At 48.5% G+C, this 24,712-nt stretch overlaps 1 protein-coding gene across 4 annotated transcripts in view; it reads left to right on the top strand.

Moving 5' to 3' along the window:
• SLC37A2 (solute carrier family 37 member 2) overlaps positions 1-24,712 on the top strand; it is a 62,368-nt gene that overhangs the window by 23,553 nt on the left and 14,103 nt on the right. For 3 of the 4 annotated variants that reach the window (XM_038380821.2, XM_038380822.2, XM_038380820.2), the window contains exons 2-11: positions 3,104-3,185; positions 3,846-3,933; positions 5,550-5,628; positions 7,176-7,311; positions 16,280-16,356; positions 18,139-18,305; positions 19,428-19,465; positions 21,462-21,611; positions 23,511-23,601; positions 24,218-24,280. In XM_038380821.2, coding sequence (XP_038236749.1) covers positions 3,104-3,185; positions 3,846-3,933; positions 5,550-5,628; positions 7,176-7,311; positions 16,280-16,356; positions 18,139-18,305; positions 19,428-19,465; positions 21,462-21,611; positions 23,511-23,601; positions 24,218-24,280 — 971 coding nt within the window. Of the gene's footprint in view, positions 1-656; positions 867-3,103; positions 3,186-3,845; positions 3,934-5,549; positions 5,629-7,175; positions 7,312-16,279; positions 16,357-18,138; positions 18,306-19,427; positions 19,466-21,461; positions 21,612-23,510; positions 23,602-24,217; positions 24,281-24,712 lie in introns of all 4 variants that reach the window. The other variant, XM_043500986.1, reaches the window with a different exon arrangement.

Genomic DNA, 24,712 nt, shown 5'->3' with positions numbered 1-24,712 from the left:
CCAGCATAGCTTACCTAAAGTGGCTCTGGGGTGGCAGCAGCATGCGCCGGGGCCAGGGCAGGCTTCCTGCCTGTCTGCCCTGGCCCCACGCTGCTCCGGGAAGGGGCCCTCGCCACATCCCTGCATGGCCCCTGGGGAAGAGGGGGACACAGGGATCTGTGCGCTGCCCTTGCCGCGCCTCCACGTACCGCCCCCATAGCTCCCATTGGCCATGGTTCCCTGTTTCTGGCCAATGGGAGCTGTAGGGGGCGGTGCCTAGAGGCAAGGGTAACACACGGAGCCCTCTGCCCCCCCCCCCCCCCCGGGGCCCCAGGGACATGGTGCCAGCTGCTTCTGAGAGTGGTGTGGGGCCTGCGGCACCAAGGAGGGCAATCCCATGGGCCGCATCCAAAGCTCGGACGGGCTGGATCAGGCCCATGGGCTGTAGTTTGCCCACCCCTGACCTACACTGATGGAAGAGCTTCCCATGTCAGCACCTCCCCAAGAAGCTCTCCTGTCGATACAGAGCTATCTGCACCAGGGGCTAGGTCAGTAGTATGACGTTGTTCTACTGAGTGTGTTTGTAGTGTAGGCCAAGCTTCAGCTGGCCTTCCTGATGCCTCTTTGGGTGCCCAGTCATCACCTTGAGACTCCGTCTCCTCTTGCTCCTTTCTCAGCACTGTGGGCAAACTACTGTCCTCCCAGCGGTGCAGGCCAGTAAGCTTGGTGTCAGCTGTGATGAGTCCTTCTCCCTAGACCTGCACATTCAAACTACTTCTTTATACAACATCTCTGAGATCCAGCCTTTCCTCTCTGCCCACGTAGCCAGATGCCTGTCGAGGCCTCAGCGTGTCCCACAGTGGCTGCTGCACTCCTGCTCCCCTCAGGTCTGTACACACTGTTGGTGTTTGAAATCACCACCTTGGCTTGTTGCTTGGACCCTGTCAGCCCCCTCTGCTGCCATCCATTTACCCATAGAAGCTTTTTGCCTTCACCTTTCTTAAGGCCCTTCATCACTTGACCCCATCCTGCTTAGCTGGTCTAATAACTGATAACATCATGGATCCCCACCTTCCTTCTGCCAGTGTTCCCAGGCTTCATTGCCCACCAGTCAGCTTCTCTTTTACCCACCTCTGGGCTGTTTCCCATTGTCCTGGGAAGTGGTTGGAAGGGTGGGGGAGTCTCCCAGGTAAAATCCAAGCAGCCTTTATCACAACCTTCTCAGGTGGCTCCAGACTCACTCTTGCCCTGATGGTGATCAAAGCTTGGCAGGTGACAAGCTGCAACTACTCCTCTCCCCTGTCTTTCTGCACTCCCTTCCTCCCCTGAAATACCACCCATCTGACCGGATGCCTTGTTCACCAGGTTCTTTTGCTTGCTCACATCCTCAATTCTGCCCCCTCCTGTCCCCTTCTCTTGCTGTGCCTTTATGTTGTGAGCCTTCAGGGCAGAGATTGTCTTTCTATGTTTGGACAGCACCCAGCACAACGGGCCCCCAAACCTGATGGCCTTTGAGTGCTACTGAAATATAGATATTTATTTACAGACAAAAACCAAAGACAAACAAACAAAACCTGTTCAAAACTATTTAGGTTACTACATCAAGCACTCAAAAGTTAGGAAACACCTGATTTACAGTTGTCCACATAACCTTAATTTCATTCTCTTATGCATCCATCGTCACTGAATAAGGCAGGGTCCTGTGGAAGAAAAAATAGCATGTAATCATGGAACTGAAGACTGTAGCATAGTTGATATGCACAAGGTGCGAAACTAAGGTTGCTTGGGCAACAGTAAATCTTGCATTTCCTAATTTTTGAAGTGCTTTACTCTGTAACCTAAATGTTTTTTAAATGCAGTTTTTTATGTAACTTTGTATGTGCATGTGTGTTTTTTTTGTTTTAAAGTTGGAGAGGAAAAAAATAAAAGCAAATTTATATAGATGCATCATGAGAGACTGTTCTAGTTGTATCATGAGTGGGCTTTGAACTTTGGGCCTTCTGCAGTCCAGACTTCTATCACCTGAATTACTGGACTAGCTATATTAGCTGGCAGCAGGAGAAGGCTGTTTCCTCTCGGAGGTGTGGACTGTTTGCTCTGGGGTGATATAGGAGGATGGGGTACTTCTCTCTCCCCATCCCTATAAGTTGGGGGAGCACCGGCTGTATGTGGTTTCCCCAAGGGAGGGAGAAATGGGCCACTGGGGCCATATGCTGAATCTAGGCAGCTGCTCTCTTTTCCCTCCCCTCCACATGCATGTTCCCCACCCCCACATCACCAACCATTAATTTTACAGCTGCTCTTGCAGCTCCAGGCCCTCTCGGCACAATGTCTGCTGCCACTATGGCATTGTGATTTGGGTGTTGTCATCCATTATCTAGGAAGGCTGCCAACACTTCCCTGAGGACTGTGGGAAGGGAAATGGAGACTGAATGGTTTATAGCTCATGAAATGCTGAACTGAAATTTAAGGGAGAAGGAAAAAGGCATTTGTGTCATGGAAGGAATTTCCACTGCTAAATATCAAAGGCTTTTTGCAAACAGGTGTGAGAATGTCGCAAACAGAGTCAGAAGAATTCCTTAGAATGGGACCAATTAGGGAATTTAAATATAGAGATTGCTGGAACTAACTCGCTCCACCTAGGTGAGTGGATCAACTAGAAGCTCACCTGTGTCTTTCACCTGCGTAACTTCTGTGATGCAATCCCACCAGTACCCTGCCTCTGCAGCCCCAGGGGTGTGATGAAAGAAGTGGTGCACCAGTCAGCTGAGGGTTTCTGGCAATGGGGTGGAAGCTAGTTTCAGATCCACTTAAGGTGGAGCCAGTCCTTGTTCAGGCCACACTCCCCTGGACCTCTACATATGGGAAGTGGAGTTCTTCCACCTTGCAACTTGTGGGTCAGGGTTGTGGATGGAATCCTGCCCATGTGTCCATAGAGTCTCCTTGATAGTGGGGGAAGGGGTCAGGCTTGTCCCCAGCTCTTCCATGGCAGAGCAGTGACTAGCACAGACTGTGACTGTGCTATCCCTGACCCTGGTGCTAATGCTATGATTCCTGCAGCAGGGCCCCAGGAGCCAAAGAGGGCATTTCCTCTCCCTTTAAATGCTTTGTCTCTCTCACTTAGGTATCGGGGGCTAACACTTGTGCTGACGTTCCTGTTTTATACCAGTTTCCATCTCTCTCGCAAACCCATTAGCATTGTGAAGGTAAGTGCTGTACCTGGAGTGTAATTCGTAGTGTGGCTCAATGCTCATGAGATGAGATTTCTGCTTCTGTAATTAGTCCTGTTCTGGCCAGCTCCCCAACCCTCTGTTAATACACGAATATGATGGTATTGCAGGGCCTGCATCCTGCCAATGGTCCAAGCGCACTAGTGTCTCATCCTAGTGCACTTTACTAAGAGATGTTTGGGAGAGGGTCAGGGAGAAGAGTTCTCCAGATTTTCTGTTCAGGTGGCTTTTCAGATCTTCAGTCACTCTGGCAAGGCTTTTCCCTTGAGGAGGATCTGTGTCATGAAGGTTCGAACCTTCACGCAGAGGTGTTAAATACTATTCCTGGTGTCTGAAATGTGGCCAAGCAGCATTAGGGAGACTTCAGTCAAGACATCCTAGGCACCAAGGGTGCTTAAAAGGCACTAGCTGTTGGGGGTGGGGTAGCCAGAGGGCATGGAGAAGCAGAGAGCACATGGGCTGGGGCGGAAGGGGGGTGGAATGTCTGGGAGGTGCTGGGTTGGGGACAGGCTGTGGGGTGAGTGTGTGAAGGAGGGAAACGAGAAGCAGGAGCTGCCTCTTGTTCTTGTGTGAAGATGATGCCTTTTGAAGGAGACCTGGACTCTTCAGCATTTTCTTTCCTTGTTCGGTCCACAGAGTGAGCTGCACAGCAACTGCTCTTCTCCGGGAAAGACTCCCCCCAATGACACCAATAGCACCACGTGGTGTGACTGGGCTCCCTTTGGTAAGAGCTTCCTGACTGAGTGCCGTGTGCCTCCCTCCCAGCTCCTCTGGATGGCTGCGCTCTGAGACGCAAAGAGCTCAGGAGTGCGCAGCTCCCTTCCTTCGCGTGCCACAGGGCAGCCAGGAGAGCTTCACCTCTGAGCTCAGCATCCAGAGCTAGCCACAAGTCACTTGGCCCAAGGTCTCCAGGAAGGTGTTTGGGTGGGAGGCTCTAATGGCTGGGCAGAAATTACAGTGACTGCTCAGACTGACTGGCTGGGAGCCCTCATTATCTCCCCCTAGCCCATCCATATCCCTCTGCCACACTCCCCATGCTGCTGCTGCAACACTGGCTTTGTAGGAGTGCAGCTTGGGTAGCCCTTGGGGGCCAGCAATTTCCAGTGCCTCTGCATGGCCTGTTGGGGCCCCAGCCCCTTCTCCAAGAGCAAGCCATGACTGAGCCTGCGTGCCTCTGACCTACACTGTGACCCCAGGAAGACCGATCGAATATTAAGAATTGGCAGTGCTCTAGCAAATAGACTTGTAACATGATTAATGACCTTACTCAGGAGCCTTAATGTGTTTACAATGCACTTATGAGTCTCATTAGCGCGTTAGCTGAGGGTTGGTTCCCAGAGTACCTGGGTTGGCAGTTGCTAATCGGAGCCAATTGGAGGCCATTAACCAGCTGAGTAGTGCCCAGTGTGCTTTTTGCCTCATGTCCCAGGTACAAAGAGTAGATGCCTAATGGAAAACAGGCATGTAACAGAAGCCACCAGAGCTGGCCTCATAGTGGGGTGTCCTGGCATTCAGAGAAGGTGTCATTTCTGAAAGCAGTGGGGTTCCTCGATCTTTTCAGGCAGGCACCCCTTATTCAAAGTAACGTTTTGGAAACTCTCTTACATTTACTATGAAAGAGTGTGTAAAAAGCATCGCCATGTGTACAGCGCCAAGCCAATGGAATGGAGTGGTCGGTGCATGCTGAGAGGTTGACAGAGAACACTTCCCTGTGAAGGGTCAGGATGTGCGGGAGTGAGAGCCTCTGTGCTTTAGATTGTAAGAACATAGTCAATGTCTCATTCCTTTCATGTCGCATTGGTTGAGAATCACTGGCCTGGAGGAATGAACTCAGGAGGCAAAGTCCCGACTTTGAACCCCAGCTCCGCTGCATTGTCCCATCCCCTCTTTGTACCTTCAGTCCCCTTTGGTAGATGGGGATAATTTATACTTCGTTTTGGGGGTGGGGTGGGGTGAAGAGCAGTGAGTTAATGTTTAAATACACAAGGTTCTGCTCCACTCTTAAAAATCTGATCCCTGAAGCAGTGTGTGAGGCACTCAGCAATTCAGCTCTGAGGGTCTCTGGGAGCACAAAGCAGGAACCTGCATTGGGGTGGGAGTGGGAGAGAGCAGTATCCCCTGTGGATGTGAATGAGATGCAGGGCTTCTCTAAAATATGGGCTTAAACCCAGAAAATATAGCTAGCAGCAAGCCCACCTTCCAGGTCTTGAAGCATCCCTGCAGTGCTGCGGGGTGGGGGGGGGGAAAGAGTGGGCAGAGACTGCAGTTGGGAGTCCTGCTATTCCAGCCTGTTGCTCTTTAACATGGGGGCTTCTGCCTGCATTGTCACCTGTTTTCCAGATCAGGCTAACTACAAAGAGCTCTTTGGTGCCCTGGACAATGCCTTCTTGGTTGCCTATGCCATTGGAATGTTTATCAGGTATGGACTTCCGAGCATCACCAACATGTGGGGAGGAGACTGTTACATCTCAGATCCTCCCCCAGATGCCTCATTGCTTCCTGTTGGGGTCACCTCCATTCCACACACCCCATGAGAGCTTTTCAACTGTACAGCTGCCAACAGGTATACTGGCTCTTGCGTAGGGGTGGTATCTTTGCCTGGCTCAATGACTGTGGTGTCTTGGACAAAAGCTGGGCCAGACATTCTGATTCTGGCTCCCTACATGCCCCTGGGAGCCTCAAAAGCACAGGACATGTAGCATAGCCAAAGGCTGCTACCTTGCACCCCAGAAGTGGCTGCATTTCAGTGGTGCATGAAGCTATTGTAAACCATTCTGGGATGTGTTGTGTGAATGGTGCTGTATAATGCCAATGACTGGTTGTTAAGAAACGGAATATCCCTTAGGGAGCTAGACACTGGCAGAAAGCTGCAGCACCAGTGCTCTTTGGTCATGTCTCATGTCAAGCAAGATGAAGGGAAGACAAACTTTGAACTGGCCTCCCGGTACTGAGACTAAATTGATTTCTCTTGCCTGCTTCAGCCCAGTGATTCAAAGCTCCCCAGCTGACTGGTCTATACAGACCTTTCCCTTTCCCTTTGACTCTGGCTATTGCTGCCAGTGGAATGGGTGTGGCCCTAGCTTGGAATTTCAGCCACTTTGTTCTGGTCTTAGAATGCAGACTCTCCCCTCTACTGGAGCTTGCTGTTGGGTTATGATGATGATTTTGGGTGGTGTTTGCCCTTCCCCTGGCCTGGAAAATAACCCTGTGGGGATATGAAATGACTTACGCTTCTGCTTGGTAAAGCATCCATCACGGGTGCTACAGGCTATGGGCACTTTAGCAGGTTTCTTATCAGTTTGCTGTTTGGGACGGCAGTTGCAGGGGTTTCTATCTGAAATGTGTCCATCCTGTTTGAGAGGTCAGGTTGGTTTCTGTGTTGATCTGGGCTGAGTGGGATGGCGGGGTGGTCTCCGGTCTGGGTGCAGCTGGGAGGAGACCACGTACTAGGTCTGTCCTGGAGACGCTGCATTGGGTTGGTGACTTATGGCACCTGGCCTCAGCCAAGACGGCACATAAATGGTAACATGGCCCAATGCTTGTGAGATATGACTTCAGCAATCCGCACCGAGACAACCAGAGCCATTGAGAGGGGAGGGGGACTCAAAGAGCGGAACATTAGGAAGGTGCCATGGTGAGGAGATAGAAGGCCCCATCTAAGGCTCATTCTCCTTAGGGGTGAGAGGATCAGGATGACATTTTGGGTTTGGTTCTGAGTTTTGCTCCTGCTTGGGAGGAAAGTAGCTCTGTTTCCCTGGAGTTCAGACAATCCCCTCAGCCATGCTGCATGCAGAGATGGGCCTCGCATTTCACAGAGCTGGGAAGGCTGTAGCCTTCCATAAGCATGTCCCAGCCCCTGGTTCCCAGAGGTAAGGCACCAGCCCTTGTATAAAGTATTGCTGAGCTGGCAGAATGCATGTGGGTGGCTGTTAATGCTCTTTCCTCTCCTTCCCCTCCTCTGTGCAGCGGCATCTTTGGTGAGCGCCTTCCATTGCGCTATTACCTGTCGGGAGGGATGGTGCTGAGTGGAATGTTCACTTCCTTGTTCGGCCTGGCCTACTTCTGGGAAATCCACGTTCTCTGGTACTACATCATCATCCAGGTAAGGAGTGCCTGGCCTTCATCTACCGTCTGTTCTGAAATGCTTCACTCACCACAACACTGGGTGCCATCTATTGGCTGGATTTTCACTCTGTGGAAATCCCTTGTGCAGAGCAGGGAGTTCAGTACCTCTGAAGAGTCTGTGTGCAATCAGGAAGCCAAGAGTTTCTTTGGAACTCCTCTCTGCAGGTACGTCGTGCTTCTCAGCCACTTGGAATCTTTAAACAATATCGGACTTCCTGCTAAAAGTGATGCGCTAACTCAGCCACAAGTGATGGGGCTCAGTGCAGGAATTACTGGAGGGACGCTCTGGCCTGCATTGTGTAAGAGGGCAGAATAGTTTATCATAATGGCCTTAAATCTGTGCATTGGCAAAGCTGTAATTAAATGTTCTGGTTTAATGGGAGCAGCCTAATGTGTGATCATTAAAAAAGGCTGAGTTTCCCAGAGGGGAATCCTCAGCATCCTTTGAGTGTGAGTTTCTCAGTAACTTCGGGAGTTTCTTTTTGTCCTGCCTGATGGTTTCTTTTCAGTACTTACTTCTGCAGCCTTTGATGTGATCATAGAATCATAGGACTGGTAGGAACCTTGAGGTCATCCAGTCCAGTCCCCTGCTCTCATGGCAGGACTAAGTATGATCTAGACCATTCCTGACAGGTGTTTGTCTAACCTGCTCTTAAACCAGCTTGGAGTTCAGTTCCTCTGACCAGCCCAGAGAGCCAGGAATGCAAAGCCAAACCACAAGCCTGTTCTGTCCTCCCCACCCCAGTATGAAAGAACAAGCAAGGTAACAGATATGCACTTGGCATGGCCAGGCATCTGCCTAAGCATGCAGAAACTTTCCATGGTGTCCTGAGTCAGTGTGAAGTTTGCAGTAGATTCTCCAGGAGGTCTCTCTAATGTGGTTGTTCCAAAATGCTAGCAAGAACAGGGCACTTCCTAGGACATTTTAAGAAATGGGAGGCTTGAAATGCTCCCAAACTTACAGCAGCCAGGCTGGAGCAGAATGACCAGTATGGAAAAACTAGCAAGTGACTAGAACTGGCAGACTGTGTTCCTCGAGGGAGACCCAGGCTACAGAGCAGTGCCAAGGCTGCTTCTCCTTCAGGATTGGAGAGCTGTTCATCTCCTCCACTCTGATTTCATCCAGAGTAGGTTGCACAGATATTCTCTGCAAGCTGATAGGGCCTGGAGAAAAAATAGTTGTTCCTATTCTTGAGATTCCCTCCTCAAACCCTCTTCCTATGAACCACTGGAAGAAACCAAAAGCTAAATAACTCTGTTCAGAAGAATGTTGCTATCTCAGGCACTTAATCTGGGGTCAGATGGTGCACACCCCAGACCGCTCTGTGCCAAGTACTCTCATTCCTGCTCAGGTAGGAACAGGAAACGAGGGGCCCTATTAACAGAAAACAACCCGTAAAAGTTCCCTAGATGTGCCACATTACAGGAGTGTAGGGAAATCTCCCTGACCCACTGGCTCTATCCATTGCCAGTGGAGAGCAAGTAGCAGGAAATATGGATATTTCCGAACACTGATGTCCCAGATGCAGAACTGCAAATCTCTGCTTCACCAGACAGCCTGTACCAGAGGCAATTGGCACGAGTGCTGATGAAATGTAATCTACTGGCAACAGCCGTGTTTCCTGAACCTGTAATTGCAGGTTCCTGTTCCAGTTCCCTGCTCCAGTTTCTCTGATAAGAAATATGCCATCAGACCTACCACTTTGATGTGGAGTGCAGCAAAACTTGACTCTCAAATATATCCCAGCTGCAGATTGAGGCACCATTCCTAACAATAGAGAAACCTTGACTTCCAGGGCTGCGGTGAAGCTGCTCAGATTTCCACAAAGCTGCTACTGCTGGCAGAGTTTCTGTTCTCCCAAGCAATGCCAGGGAAGCATTTCACAATGAGCTGGCTATTGGTGGGACCCTGGTGATTACTACCTATTAAAGGATGAACTACCAACCAGCAGTGCAGACCTTAATTGCAGCTTTGGAATCCAGAGGGCAGCTGCTTGGGTTAAAGGCCTTGTTTGTGTACTGCTAACATTTTTGTGTTTTGACATATCAGTGCTTCCTAAGTGGATGTTTTAAGCTGGGGCAGACGGGCTGTGTCATGAGTCAGGATCTTGTGCTTCAAACACATGCCTCCTTCTAAGTGCAGAGATGCTTTCCTTCCCCCCCATCTCCTACTCCCAGTGCTTTCATACACCTATTTTCATGTCTCAGGGTGGTTCTGGCTTTATTTACAGGAGTGATTGGAACGCTGAGCATGACTTGATGAACCTTCTACACTTTAACAAGTTTAGCCTCACAGCCTCCCTGTGAAGTGGGTCAGGTTTATTAACCCCATTTTACAAATGGAAAACGAGGGCACAGAGAAAAGTGACTTGTCCAAGGTTACACAGCGAGTTAGTGGCAGACTGAGAATCTTCTTAGTAATCTCGTGCCTTAGATCCAAGGCTCTCCTCATTCCCTAGGTGATGGGGGCAGTTGGAAAATGCTGTGGTATTGAAATAAGGCAAAATAATTTGAAAGTTCAGCTCCTGGAATGACATTCAGACAGAAATATCCCTGAACACCCGAGAAAGCATTGCTAGGCACTGCAGGGATTCCCAGCTTCCAGGTGGGGTACATCAGTAGCTTACATTCCTGATACATATAAAATGGCCCAGCAGGGAAAACATACCAACTACTCACTGAAAGGGGTGGGTGCTTTCAGCATCCCAGTCATACTGGAGCAGTCCTCCCTGGGCACAAGGGAGGCGATATTGGGCTGAGTTTGGAGTCAGGGATTAAGAGTTCTAATCCCAGCTCTCTCATTGACTCACTGCATGACCTTGGGCAAGTGACAAACTCCCTGCTTCTGCACACCTCCAGCCTACTGCATGGGGTAAGGGGTTCTGAGGATTAAGGCCACAATTTTCAAAAGCAGGAACCTAAAGTTAATCTGCCCAGTCTGTATTTAGGTTCTGGAATAAATGTCCTGACTTGTCAGAAGTGCCGAATTACTAGGGGGCTGTTGGGTGCTCAGCATGTTTGAAAATCAGCCACTTTGTTTAGGAGTCAAAAATACGTACTTGGGATCTGAACTTCAGGTGTCTGGTTTTGGCCTGTCCAATTTGGCATCAGGGACTGGTGTTTTCCAAAGAGCACTGCAGTGCTTCCCTTTAGTGAAGGAAACAGCCTCTTCCACTAAGAGCAGAGATCTGTGGAGACAACACGAGCTAGTGGATGTCGTGTCCCTCTGCAGTGAATGCCTGCAGCTCCATCCAGATGGAGGCCTACTTCCTATGATAGCTCGATGAATGTCCTTTGTAGCGCTTCTAAAACCTGCCCTGCATAGTTCCCTTTACTGATTGGGGTGAAAGTGTACCTGCACTACTCATTGGCCTTCCCTAATACTGCATGGTGAGGGTGGGACTGGCATGCCTTTAACTTGGGCACCAGCCCTTCAGAACAACTGCATACTTGACTCCCTGAGCAGCCAGGGTTTTGGAGAAATTGGACTAGTTGGCCATGGAAAATGCACTGCCTTTCCTCAGGAGGTGCAAGGATACTTGGGCAGTATGGCACCAGTACCTCCATAGGACGTAGGCTCTGCTTTGGATGGGAGACTGTCTACTAGACAGCATCTGCACTGATGAGTCTCACCTTTGGCTCTAGAATGACTTCCTTTCCCCCTTGCAGGGAGAGGAATATCTTTCTTCCCTATATTTCGCCAGAATTGCCTGGTACTGAGGTATGATTTCAAACTGCTCAGTTTGCCACCCTGCTCCTGTACTGAGTTAGCTCTGCATTTACCTCGGTAACCAGTGGCAACCCTGAAATCCAGAAGAAATGGTCAGGTAGGGTTGTCTTGAGATGCTTCAGACAGAGCTTCTCCTTTGGGGTGGGGAGGCTGGCTGGAGTGAATGGCCTGAGCGTGGTCAGAGTGTAAGGCACTGATTAGGGTGGTGAATATGTGTGATGGGCTAATGAGAACACCTCTGTCCTAGAGGTGGTTTTGTATTTGTAGTATTTGTGTGTGTAGAGGCTTGTAGGAGCTTTGTGCTGGGAGAGAAGCTGAGGCCTGATTAGGGGGCGGGGCTTCTCTGACTAGGGGTCCTATAAAGATAGTCAGGCAGTGGCACAGGAGCTAGTAAACAGAGGAGTTTGAGTGGGAGTTTGTATTGTGGTGCTTGTTTGGGGTTTGTTTTTGCTGGGGGGATGGTCTTTTGGTGTGGTTTTGTGTTTCCCAGATTAACAGGCTTTAGGTGGGAAGGCGATGACAGATACGGAGGCAGCAGTGGGAGTGATTCATGTAGTGGAAAACACAATGAGGATGACTGGATGTGGAAGCTGTGGTATGTACATGATCCTGGAGGGGGGAACCGGTAAGAGTTTTTTCTGCATGAAATGCGGTCTGATAGAGCTGATGGAGGAAAAGATCCGAGGTTTGGAGATGCAGGTGGAAAGTCTGGTTGAGTTTAGGAAGGGGTTTGAGCAGATGATGGAGCAAAGATATGAGGTATCTGAAGGGAAAAGCTCAGACTCACGGATGGAAGCAGGACTGGGGAATTTTGAGGGGAGACTGGGTGAGGAAAGTGGTCAGTGGAAGCATGTGACTAAAAGAACCAGGCAGAGGAAAAGATGGGCTAGTGAAGGAGAAATAGAGCTTAGGAACAGGTTTGCAGAGTTGGAAAATGAAGAAGTGGCTCAGCAGGTAGTCACTGAAGGTGGCAGGGCAAGGAAGAAGAGAAGAGAAGCTAGTCCTATAGGAAAAGGGGAAGAGTCCAAGGGAGACTACACCAAATATGAGCCCCAGGAGGATACAGGATGGGTTGAAGAGGATTATAAGGGAAAATAGGAATGGAAAGAACTTGCAGCCAGAGGGAACAGGGGAGAGACTGGAGAATAGCACTGTCACCAGGAAAAGGCAGGTCTATGTGATCGGGGACTCTTTATTGAGAAGAATAGACAGGCCTGTAACTAGAGCTGATCCAGAGAATAGAAGGGTGTGCTGTCTTCCAGATGCTAAGATACGGGATGTAGACCTGAGGTTGAAAAGGATCCTAAAAGGAGCGGGAAAGAATCCCCTAATTATCCTTCATGTGGGAACAAATGATACAGCTAGATTCTCGCTGGAAAGTATTAAGGGAGACTATGCTAGGCTGGGGAAGACGCTTAAGGAAATTGAGGTTCAGGTGATCTTTAGTGGAATCCTGCCTGTTCCTAGAGAAGGGCAACAAAGGTGTGATAAGATTATGACTGTCAACAGATAGCTTAGGCAGTGGTGCTATAAGGAGGGCTTTGGGATGTATGGCCACTGGGAGGCATTCACGGACAGAGGACAGTTCTCTCGGGATGGACTTCATCTGAGTAGGGAAGGAAATAGACTTCTAGGATGGAGGCTGGCACAACTGATAGAGAGCTTTAAACTAGGAATTTGCGGGAGATGGTTGGGAGATGTCCAGGTAATCTCCACGCCAGATTTTAGCATTGAGAGGGAAGAAGACGAAGTAAGAAAGGATACAGCCGTGAGTAGGAGAATGTATGTAAGGAGCGAGGGCGGTGTGGATACTAATCTAATAGGTTACACTGGCTGTAGAATGACTGTGCCTAATAGGGTACAAAATGTGAGCGAGGCCAAACAGCAAAAATTAAGATGTTTGTACACCAATGCGAGGAGCCTAGGTAACAAAATGCAGAAACTAGAGCTACTGGTGCAGGAAGTGAAACCAGATATTATAGGGATAACAGAAACATGGTGGAATAGTAGTCATGACTGGACTACAGGTATTGAAGGGTATGTGCTCTTTAGGAAAGACAGAAACAAAGGTAAAGGTGGTGGAGTAGCATTGTATATCAATGATGAGGTAGAATGTAAAAAAATAAGAAGCGATGAAATGGATAAGACAGAGTCCGTGTGGGCAAAAATTACATTGGGGAAGATAACTAGTAAAGCTTCTCCTACAATAGTGCTTGGGGTGTGCTATAGACCACTGGGATCTAATTTGGATATGGATAGAGCCCTTTTTAATGTTTTTAATCAAGTAAATACTAATGGAAACTGCGTGATCATGGGAGACTTTAACTTCCCAGATATAGACTGGAGGACCAGTGCTAGTACTAATAATACGGCTCAGATTTTCCAAGATGCGATAGCTGATGAATTCCTTCATCAAGTAGTTGCTGAACCGACTAGAGGGGATGCCATTTTAGATTTGATTTTGCTGAGTAGTGAGGACCTCCCAGAAGAAATGATTGTAGGGGATAATCTTGGTTTAAGTGATCATGAGCTCATTCAGTTCAAACTGAACAGAAGGATTAACAAAAATAAATCTGCAACTAGGGTTTTTGATTTCAAAAGGGCTGTCTTTAAAAAATTAAGGAAATTAGTTAGGGAAGTGGATTGGACTGAAGAATTTATGGATCTAAAGGTAGAGGAGGCCTGGGATTACTTTAAATCAAAGCTGCAGAAGCTATCAGAAGTCTGTATCCCAAGAAAGGGGAAAAAATTCATAGGCAGGAGTTGTAGACCAAGCTGGATGAGCAAGCATCTTAGAGAGGTGATTAAGAAGAAGCAGAAAGCATCCAGGGAGTGGAAGATGGGAGGGATCAGCAAGGAAAGCTACCTTATTGAGGTCAGAACATGTAGGGATAAAGTGAGACAGGCTAAAAGTCAAGTAGAGTTGGATCTTGCAAAGGGAATTAAAACCAATAGTAAAAGGTTCTATAGCCATGTAAATAAGAAGAAAACTAAGAAAGAAGTAGGGCTGCTAAACACTGAGGATGGAGTGGAAGTTAAGGATAATCTAGGCATGGCCCAATATCGAAACAAATACTTTGCCTCAGTCTTTAATAAGGCTAAAGAGGATCTTAGGGATAATGGTAGCATGACAAATGCGAATGAGGATATGGAGGCAGATATTACCATATCTGAGGTAGAAGTGAAACTCGAACAGCTTAATGGGATTAAATCGGGGGGCCCAGATAATCTTCATCCAAGAATATTAAAGGAATTGGCACCTGATATTGCAAACCCATTAGCAAGAATTTTCAATGAATCTGTAAACTCAGGAGTTGTACCGAATGATTGGACATTTGCTAATATAGTTCCTATTTTTAAGAAAGGAAAAAAAAAAGTGATCCGGGTAACTATAGGCCAGTTAGTTTGACATCTGTAGTATGCAAGGTCCTGGAAAAAATTTTGAAGGAGAAATTAGTTAAGGACATTGAAGTCAATGGTAGATGGGACAAAATACAACGTAGTTTTACAAAAGGTAGACCATGCCAAACCAACCTGATCTCCTTCTTTGAGAAAGTAACAGATTTTTTAGACAAAGGAAACGCAGTGGATCTAATTTACCTAGATTTCAGTAAGGTGTTTGATACCGTGCCACATGGGGAATTATTAGTTAAATTGGAAAAGATGGGGATCAATATGAACATCAAAAGGTGGATAAGGAATTGGTTAAAGGGGAGACTACAATGGGTCCTACTGAAAGGTGAACTGTCAGGCTGGAGGGAGGTTACCAGTGGAGTTCCTCAGGGATCTGTTTTGGGGCCAATCTTATTTAATTTTTTTATTACTGACCTCGGCACAAACAGTGGGAGTGTGCTAATAAAGTTTGCAGATGATACAAAGCTGGGAGGTATTGGCAATTCAGAGAAGGATCGGGATATTATACAGGAGGATCTGGATGACCTTGTAAACTGGAGTAATAGTAATAGGATGAAATTTAATAGTGAGAAGTGTAAGGTTATGCATTTAGGGATTAATAACAAGAATTTTAGTTATAAGTTGGGGACGCATCAATTAGAAGTAATGGAAGAGGAGAAGGACCTTGGAGTATTGGTTGATCATAGGATGACTATGAGCTGCCAATGTGATATGGCTGTGAAAAAAGCTAATGCGGTTTTAGGATGCATCAGAAGAGGCATTTCCAATAGGGATAAGGAGGTTTTAGTACCGTTATACAAGGCACTAGTGAGACCTCACCTGGAATACTGTGTGCAGTTCTGGTCTCCCATGTTTAAAAAGGATGAATTCAAACTGGAGCAGGTACAGAGAAGGGCTACTAGGATGATCCGAGCAATGGAAAACTTGTCTTATGAAAGGAGACTTAAGGAGCTTGGCTTGTTTAGCCTAACTAAAAGAAGGTTGAGGGGAGATATGATTGCTCTCTATAAATATATCAGAGGGATAAATACAGGAGAGGGAGAGGAATTATTTAAGCTCAGTACCAATGTGGACACAAGAACAAATGGGTATAAACTGGCCACCAGGAAGTTTAGACTTGAAATTAGATGAAGGTTTCTAACCATTAGAGGAGTGAAGTTTTGGAATAGCCTTCCAAGGGAAGCAGTGGGGGCAAAAGATCTATCTGGCTTTAAGATTCTACTCAATAAGTTTATGGAGGAGATGATATGATGGGATAATGTGATTTTGGTAAGTAATTGATCTTTAAATATTCAGGGTAAATAGGCCTAATCCCCTGAGATGGGATATTAGATGGATGGGATCTGAGTTACCCAGGAAAGAATTTTCTGTAGTATCTGGCTGGTGAATCTTGCCCATATGCTCAGGGTTTAGCTGATCGCCATATTTGGGGTCAGGACGGAATTTTCCTCCAGGGCAGATTGGAAGAGGCCCTGAAGGTTTTTAGCCTTCTTCTGTGGCCTGGGGCACGGGGTCACTTGAGGGAGAATTTTCTGCTCCTTGAAGTCTTTAAACCACGATTTGAGGACTTCAATAGCTCAGACATAGGTGAGAGGTTTATCGCAGGAGTGGGTGAGTGAGATTCTGTGGCCTGCGTTGTGCAGGAGGTCAGACTAGTTGATCAGAATGGTCCCTTCTGACCTTAGTATCTATGAATCTAGTGGAGGACTAAACTTTCCAGTGGCGGGGATAGGAGACAGCACAGTCTGACATTGTGACTCTATTGCATGTCTTCTTGACACATCTGCTCTCTCCCCACTAGATCTGCAACGGTTTGGTGCAGACAACTGGCTGGCCATCTGTGGTGACGTGCGTTGGGAACTGGTTCGGAAAGGGGAAGTGAGTCAGTTTCTTAATCTCTCAGTCTTTTTGTTGTGGCTTCTCTCAAGTGTTTGTTATTTAATCCCATCCCCCGAGGAAGTGCCTGATTGACACCCTGGCAGTGGCAGGAAACGACACCCGGCACAGAAACCTCTGGACTAACTTTGGTTTATGGTCATGCTGGCACTGTCAAGGCCTGGCCTGAAACTCGCACAAGGTCCTACAATACAGCTTTCTTGCGTGGCAAGGGAGACCCTAAAATGCTGTGGCTTCCCAGCGAGGATTGTAGCACCATTAAAGAGGCAGCTACCCTGAGCCATTTGCCAATGTAAGCTCTGTGCACACTGCATGTCTCCCTATGTTCCTTCCACTCCGCATAGCTGCCAGTCAGTGCTTTGGGGCAGAGATTCCTGACTTGTTCCAGCACTGAGGGCCTGTCTTAGTAAGTCATCAGTGCTGAGAAGAATGTTTGTTTTCCCGGCAATGTCTTGATAAGCCATTGCCACCTTATTTTATATGTCAGCAACTAGTGATCATATGTGTTGCACCTGCTGGGCCCTTTGTCATGGTCAGATGGGGTGATGAGCACACACCCTGCAAATTGGTCACACAGGAGCCTGTCTCTGCCATCACTCCCCAGGGTGCCAGTCCCACACTTGTCCTCACTGGCCATAACTTTGGATTTGGAGAATTTTCCTCCTTCCCTGTTTCTGTGGCTATAAATCTGCATATCCTCCCCCTTGCTTGTGTTCGCTGCTGCCAGGAGTCCCTCTGCTGCAGTCCTCATCCAGGCCTTCATTTCCTCTTCCTTGACTGCTGCAGCTCCCTTCCTTAACATGCCAGATTCCAGCCGCTGCAAAATGTAACATCCCCTTCTGCGCATCCAGAAAAGGAGCCCATCCTTAAACACTTTCTCATTTGTGTGGGAGCCAGTTCTGAGGTAACCCTCCTTGTTTTTAAAACTCCATGGACTCAAAGCAGCCCAGCTCTCATCTGCTCATGGGCCTCTTTTATGTTGCTTCACAGTCACACCATTGTTCATGCTTCTCCTTTGCTGATACTGCCACCTGTAGCTGCCTTCGTGGACCTTTGCCTCTCTCTGATTTTACAGCTGAAAGACCTTAGCTGTGACTGTCTCTTCTGGCTTGCTCCTGCCCCCTAGTTTTGGCTTTTCCTTGATTCTACTTTGTTAACTGTATCTCTGTTGCTAAGCTCTGATGTGTTTGGGCCCTCACGGTATATAGGAATGGTGCTACCCAGAGTGAAATTGCTGGTTACGAACTACTGGCCCATTATCATCCGTTTCAAGCAATAGTAGAGGCTGCACACAGTCACATCACTAATGCATGCCCTTACCTTGGAAAAACATGAGCAAGGCTCAGTTCCCAAATTTGTGGGCCCTTCCTCCTAGAGAGGAGGATATACAGCACCGGCTTTCTCAGGTCCCCTCTCAGGTTAGGTTGGCCCAGTCTTTGGTGCAGGGTAATTCTTACTGGACCCTGCCATGTTCACACCCACTGGCCAAATCCCCTCTGCTTTCCCCCCCCAAATTGGCATTGCTGATTGGAAGAGGAGAGAGTGTGCCCTGGTCCCTGCTCATACATTTGTCCCCATCAGCTGAGCTGAGAACCCCTTTCTTAGCTGCTGGGGTATAGGGCCTGGGCGTGGAAGAAATGGCGGGACATTGGGGGCTTGCAGGGAAGAGTCTCATATCCACTAGAGTCTATCCCAATAAATGGTCATAACTGGCAAGCACCGCAGAAATGCTGTACTAATGGTTTCCCTCTTGTCCTTCATCAGGAGAGGTCTGATCATGGGCATCTGGAATTCCCACACCTCTGTAGGGAACATCCTGGGGTCCCTGATCGCTGGAGTGTGGGTTTCATCAGCCTGGGGCCTGTCTTTCATCGTGCCTGGGATCGTCATTGCAGTCATGGGAATCCTCTGCTTCTTGTTCCTTGTTGAATGTGAGTACGAGCTTGGCCTAGATGCTTCGTCATAACCTCCTGCAACTGAGCTGCAGCATTCTGCTGGCATGGGGGACGGAAAGGTGGATACAGCTCGTGGCAGAGAGGTCAGCTTCCCGGTAGCCTCTTCAGGGAGGACAGTACCTGGTGCAGCATTGCTGACACCATGCCAGCCCTCCGTAGTGACGAGGAGAGAACTGGCTGTATTCAATATTTAGGGCTGGCATCTGAAACCTTTCAGCTCTAGGACACTGGGATAGCTGGTGAATGGCCCTGAAACCATTGGTCTGACGCATTCTGGATGCTCTTATGTTATTAGGTACCTCTCTGCATCTTTAGGTGCCTAGTTACCTTTGTCAATCTGACCCTTTGTGTCTCTTGCCCCACGGGGCTCAGACAGCCCACAGAGCACCTTTAAACTTCAGACTCAGAGCACTTCGTATGGAAACAGCAAATGGCTATTGCCATCTAGTGGCAAGTGATGATTCAACTGCTTCCCTATCCTGGCCATGCTAGTGCTCTGCATGGCTGAGCTGAAATGTGTCCGCTAAGCTTTTACCTCCAGCACTTGAAAGGGAGTGAATTTAGTGCTCTGGTCTCAGAGCTCCCCTAGAGGTATGTAGATCTGCTGCCCACCAGGCATGCTCCCCATAAAAACCAAGGCCCTCTCCCACCCATCTCTGCAGCTGGAAAATAGAGGGGAAATGAGCCCTTTGGGAACACTTGGGGTCTTCCAGTTCACTTCACTTCAGGAAATATAGTCACTGGTCTCTAAAGTCACCTTTACTGTGAGCTGCCGCCGAGCCTCGACTTTGCCATCACTGCTAAATCTTGGATCTACTTTTCAGATTGCCGTAACTGGGGCCTCTTATTCTTCAGATCTTGTAGCATGAAATGCTGGGGCACACTGCGCAAGGGTTTTCACTCTCCTTTTCCTAGTTGTGGGGCTCCTGAGTTAGTGCACAGGAAAGCTGTTGTCCCGTGGGGCGGGCTGAACACATGCTGCAGACTAGGGACTGCTGGATTAGCTTCCCACACTGGCTGTTGTGCGTGTGCTCAGATAACGGGAGGATGCAATGGGGTTGTTGTGTGTGGCAGTCACATGGAATCTCTCTCTTTTAGATCCTGAAGACGTTGACTGCAACCCACCTCTATACCATGTAAGTTAACTTCCTTTCCAAGCTCCCTGAGCAATCCGGGGCTAGGCAGGGTTTCCTCTTCCCCTCTCAGCAAGGGCAGTACCGTTTCCAGGGAACACAGTTCCAAACCCCAGCTTCCAGGTTTCTCATTTCCGTGGTGTGGGGCTAGCAATGGAGAGTGCAGCAATTCACTCTGCTGTGCTACAGCAAAAGCTCCGATGTGCAGCCATAGCCATGGGAATGGCACAAGTTAACCAGAGATGCAGAATCTCTCAATGAGGGTGCTCCTGATGATTTGGCTGTTGAACTCTGGCTCCTGTGCTGTTGTGTAGCTCACTGGCTGGAATCTATAAATAACCTGTGTAACAACATATTTCCCCAGGAAACCTGTGTGGAGATGTATTGTAATGTTCTTGGCATGTCCCCTGTTCAGATGCCTTGACGGAGGCACATTGAACCCATGACACAAGTTGTGCTCTGAGCTTTCCTACTTCCATTAGCCGTGTGGCCTTCCTCGCTAAGAGCACTTTTCAGGGCTAGAGACACATCAGTTAGCGAGGGTGCCAAGCTGATGTGCGTGAGTGGACTGACCAGGCAGATCTTCGGCAGAACCTAAGAAGGGCTGCTGACAACTGCTTGACTTTTTTTTTTTTTTTAATTAACTTTTTTCTCAAATGAAACTTCAGGGAAAGCTTTTTAAGCCCACCTTCTCCCTCCCCCAAGCCTCATGCAGCCTTGATAGAAAATGAACCTTTCAGTTTTCCCCCTTTTCTCTTCCTCCTCCCCGCACCTCCCAGAACAAACAGAAAAGCTGGGGTGGAGGGAGGGAGGGAGGGAGAGTTTATACTTTTTGCAAGTTTTCCTCTTGAAACTCGGACACAGCCTGATGTGTGTCCAGTTCTTGGGCAGTGGGATTAGCAGCACCGGCCACAGGCAGGTGTAACTGTCAATGTGCAAGCTCATTCCTGAGCTGAATACCCCCACATTTCCAATGATGGACTCCAGTGCACCGTGGTACATGCTTCAGCCATGGCCTGCCACACTCCTGCTCTATTAAGTCTGGTCTAACTTTAGAAATGTACTGGTATAATGACACTGCTGTATTCAGTATAACTTCCTGTGTGGACATTCTTATTCCACTATGGCACTAGAATTATACCAGTATAGTTCTGCTGGTAAACATCCCATGTAGATAAACCCCTAGTCCTGTCAATCTCTCAAACCCAGAGCCAGGTTAAGGCAGCTTGGAGTCCTTGGCACAGCCTCAGCCTGGCATTGGGACCTCGCCCTGATTGGAGCAGTGTTGGCAGGGGCTGCCCATGTGAGCTGGTTGGAGTCATGTAGGGCTACCACCCTCCTTTCTGGGAAAACTGAAAATCACTGCTCTGTCTTCTGGGAACCTGGTGCTGCCAGAGCAGTGAGGACTCTGCCTCCACTCCCCTGAGCAGAGAACTTTGGGGGATGGGCTCTGCTGACATCACCCCATGAGAACTGATGATGGGGTGGCAGCAGTGAGGGTCCCTGTTCTGGTGATGATGGCAGGGCCCCTCCCCCCAGCCCAGCAGTGGCTTTCACTGTTAACAAATCCATTGAAATGAATGGCGTAGCTCATTTGTCAGCTATTATTTCAGGTTGTCTGCAAAGTCAGGCAGGTGTTACTGCCTTGGTTCACCTTGGAAACATGACCTGACTGTTTGCAGCCATAAGGGCTAGGAGCAGTTTTTGTTTTGTGTTTGTGTTTTTGTTTCTTTTTAAATGAGAGCTGAGATTTGTGACCCCAAGAGAGAGAGCCCTACACATGGGCCTATAATGTCTGGCCCTGAAACAGCAGGCTTGTTTTGCAGTTGTGTGGCTATGCAATACTTCATCCCGTTATACTGACGGGCCTGAGCATGAGAATAAGCTGTACCTGCAATCAAAGGGAGGGCTGGGCTTGACAGGTGTGCCAGGCTGGGGTATGGACACACTCTGCTCCAGCTGTGCCTGAGTGTAAACTGCTGGGCTAATCTGGTTTCAGACGGAATCGGAGGAGAAAGACCCTGAAGTGACGCTCTCCACTGATGATGGGAGCTGTATCCGAGAGAACACTATCGATTCTTCAGTGTGTCCCGGAGAACCAGCTGAGCAGCCAGAAGCCATCAGCTTCTTAGGAGCCCTCAGGATACCTGTGAGTAGAAGAACCAGGCTGCTAGTGGGTCCAGAGTATTCTGAACAGGGGGCTAATGTCCTGTGGGATTTGGGATGCCACTTACTGTACGCCGGCACAGGCTTAGGTGAAGTCCAAGATGACATGTAGCTGAACATGAGAATGGCCATATTAGGTCAGACCAAGGTCCATCTAACCCAGTATCCTGACTTCCCACAGTGGCAAGTGTCAGAGGGAGTGAACAGAACAGGGTAATTTTATCTAGTGATCCATCCCCAGTACTATTACCTGGCTCTTCCAGGTAATCGGGGTCCCTTCCCCTGGAAGAGTATCCTCCATACGAAAGGATACCATGACATCATCTGGAAGGACTGAGGAGATGCTTACTAGCAAAAGGCAAGGACTAGCTTTGTCTTTCAGCTAATGACAAGAGCAGACACAGGCAAAACATTGGCCTGTCAGACTCTGTGTGACAAGATGGGAGCCCCTGTCTCCTAGAGGGGGAGGCGTTAACCTTGGGGACCCAGTGACTGACCTGATTACAGAATTGGATGTGCAGCACCCTCTGCACAATGGGTCTGAGTCTCTGGTCCTTGAGAGCAGCCCTGACTGTCCACGGCCCCAATAGGAGGGGCTAGCCCCGAGGGTGTGCACCACTCTCTCCCATCCCCTCAAACCGGGGTTCTTCCAGCTGCCTTGTGTGCCCCCCGACCGCCTGCTACCAGGCCTCCCCAGAGGGGCCTTGGTGCCTTCCCCCAGCCATCTGTGTTCCATATGGCCTCTATTACTGCAGTAACTGAGCACCTCACAATCTCCTTGTATCCTCTCAACCCCCATGAGGCAGGGTAGTGCCACTGTCCCCATCATACAGAGTGGAAAGGGAGGCATGGAGACACCGCTAGGGTTGCCAGCTTTAGTTGGATGTATTCCTGGAGGTTTCATCACATGATATAATCTTTAATTAATGATTAATCTCTGATCCCTGGAGACCACAGGACAATCCTGGAGGGTTGGCAACCCTAGACACAGCAGCAGAGATAAAAAATCAACTATGGTTGTGCTTTAAAAAAAAAGTATTTAAATTCAGTACATTTATATTTTTAAAAATAAACCTATTCAAAATACAATTTTGAAATTGACATCCTATACTAAGGCCTAAAAATTGTGCAATCTGTTTAAATTCAAGCAGGCCATGTTCATTGCTGAACTTCTAAAGGAAGTCAAAGCACTGACCTGGGGGAAGTCACTGGCGAAGCACCTGGAAGCAGAGTTTGTTGAAGTGCTAAACCAGCTTTTGACAGCAGTAGCCTCTTCTTCACATGCAGAGAGAATACTTAACTTTCTTCACTTCAGTTTATTCAACAAGTTCAGTTCCATGACTTTCTCCTCCAAAATTGAGAAATCAATTTGGGAGTTGAAAAAGCAGAAAAGCTTGTTTTCCTCCTCCAGTCTATGAATAAAAGTGAGGTGTGAGTGGATAAGTCCTACTGATAGAAAATTCAGAAGGACAATGCTCAGCTGCTCTTCCTGGTGTTTATTTTAAGATGTGAGCTTTAGAAATGTGATTAGTGTGCACTGGGTGTGCCTTGTGTGTCAGAGAAATCCAAATGGTGGGCCGTTTCCCTGGGACCATGTAACTCCTCATTTGGTTGTGCTTCGGATAACATTCCATCCATGTCTGCTGTGTTCTTCTTTCCCTATCTGCCGTACTCTTCCCGAACACCTAGAACTCTGCAAATAGTGTGATGAAGCTGTTTAATTGTCCAAGGTGATCATTAGCACCACTGATGCACCCAATGTATGGGATTGGGATGAAAGCAAACGAGAGGAGAGAAGAGGATGGAAGGAGGAGGATGGAGGTCCCCTCTGTGTCTTGGGGTTTTCTGACAATGACCCTTCTCCCCTCCGTCTCCTCCCCAGGGTGTGGTGGAGTTTTCCTTATGCCTGCTGTTTGCAAAGCTGGTCAGTTACACTTTCCTCTACTGGCTGCCTCTCTACATTGTGAATGTTGGTGAGTCACAGGCAGCTACTAATGTCCATTTAACTACTTCACCATGTGTGCTCTGGATGGAGGGTTCTCATTCTCCTGACTCCAGGCAGGAGTGCACAGGCTTCCCGCAGAGGAATCTTGCTCATTTGCTCTTAGTGTTCTAGTGAAAGGAAGTGTTCTCTGCTTCCTAGTAAGTGATCAGTCTCCTGGGAAAACCTAGCTGTGGTTCAGGAGTCTGTGGGGACCTCAGCTGATGGACACAGATGTGCTCCACAATGACAGCTCAGCTCTTGTGGCCAGCTGTTCTCAGTGATGCCCATCATGGTGCTGGGCAGGTCCATAGGGTTTTGATGCAAATGTTGCTCCAAATTAAGCAAGTGACAGTGTGTCCTGTGCCTGCAGTCTAGGGTGCAAGTGCCTGCCAGTGGGCTCCTAGTGAACAAGGCGTCTTCTTGGGCATCCACAAGAGCTTGTTCTGGCTCCCAAGAGATCCGTACCCAGCATCAGTGGATGACTGTGTCTCCGCCCCCATAAGCTCTGGTTCCTGATGCCAGGAGAATAACCACACAGCCAGAGCTCAGGCTTGCTCTGAACTTCTGACAAGTGAACGTCTCTGATGCATATCATTTCATTGCAGCTCACTTCAGTGCTAAGGAGGCTGGGGACCTGTCCACGCTCTTTGATGTTGGCGGCATCCTAGGTCTGGCATTCTTCACTCTTGCTTGCTGTGTTGCCATTGTGGACAGGGAGGGAGGATGACTTGTGGCTAAAGCACAGGCCTGGGACACAGAGAGGAGTTGTATCCCTGGCTCTGACCAGGGTTCTTGCCGGGGGGGGGACCCCTGGCCAACTCAGTTGCACCTAAACTGTCAAATGTGTTTCCTGATTTGAGTGCCTATCTTGAGATGAGGCATGACTCCCAGAGGTGTTCAGCATCCACCACTCCCATTGCTAGCTGGAGTCGTGGGTGCTCTGTGCCTCTGACCACGAGTGTCACAATTTGGCCCTGTTTTCTCTCTGGGCTTTATCTGAAAAATGGGAGTTACACTTGCCCTTCTCACCGGGGCATGGGGGCGTAAGGATTGACTCCTGTTTGTAAAGCATGTTAAGAGCCATGGATGGTGAGTGCTAA

The sequence above is a fragment of the Dermochelys coriacea genome, chromosome 22 (genome assembly GCF_009764565.3).
Source record: "Dermochelys coriacea isolate rDerCor1 chromosome 22, rDerCor1.pri.v4, whole genome shotgun sequence".
Taxonomy (NCBI): Eukaryota; Metazoa; Chordata; order Testudines; family Dermochelyidae; genus Dermochelys; species Dermochelys coriacea.
Note: the sequence above shows the minus strand (reverse complement) of the source record. Positions and strands in the feature narration are given on the sequence as shown.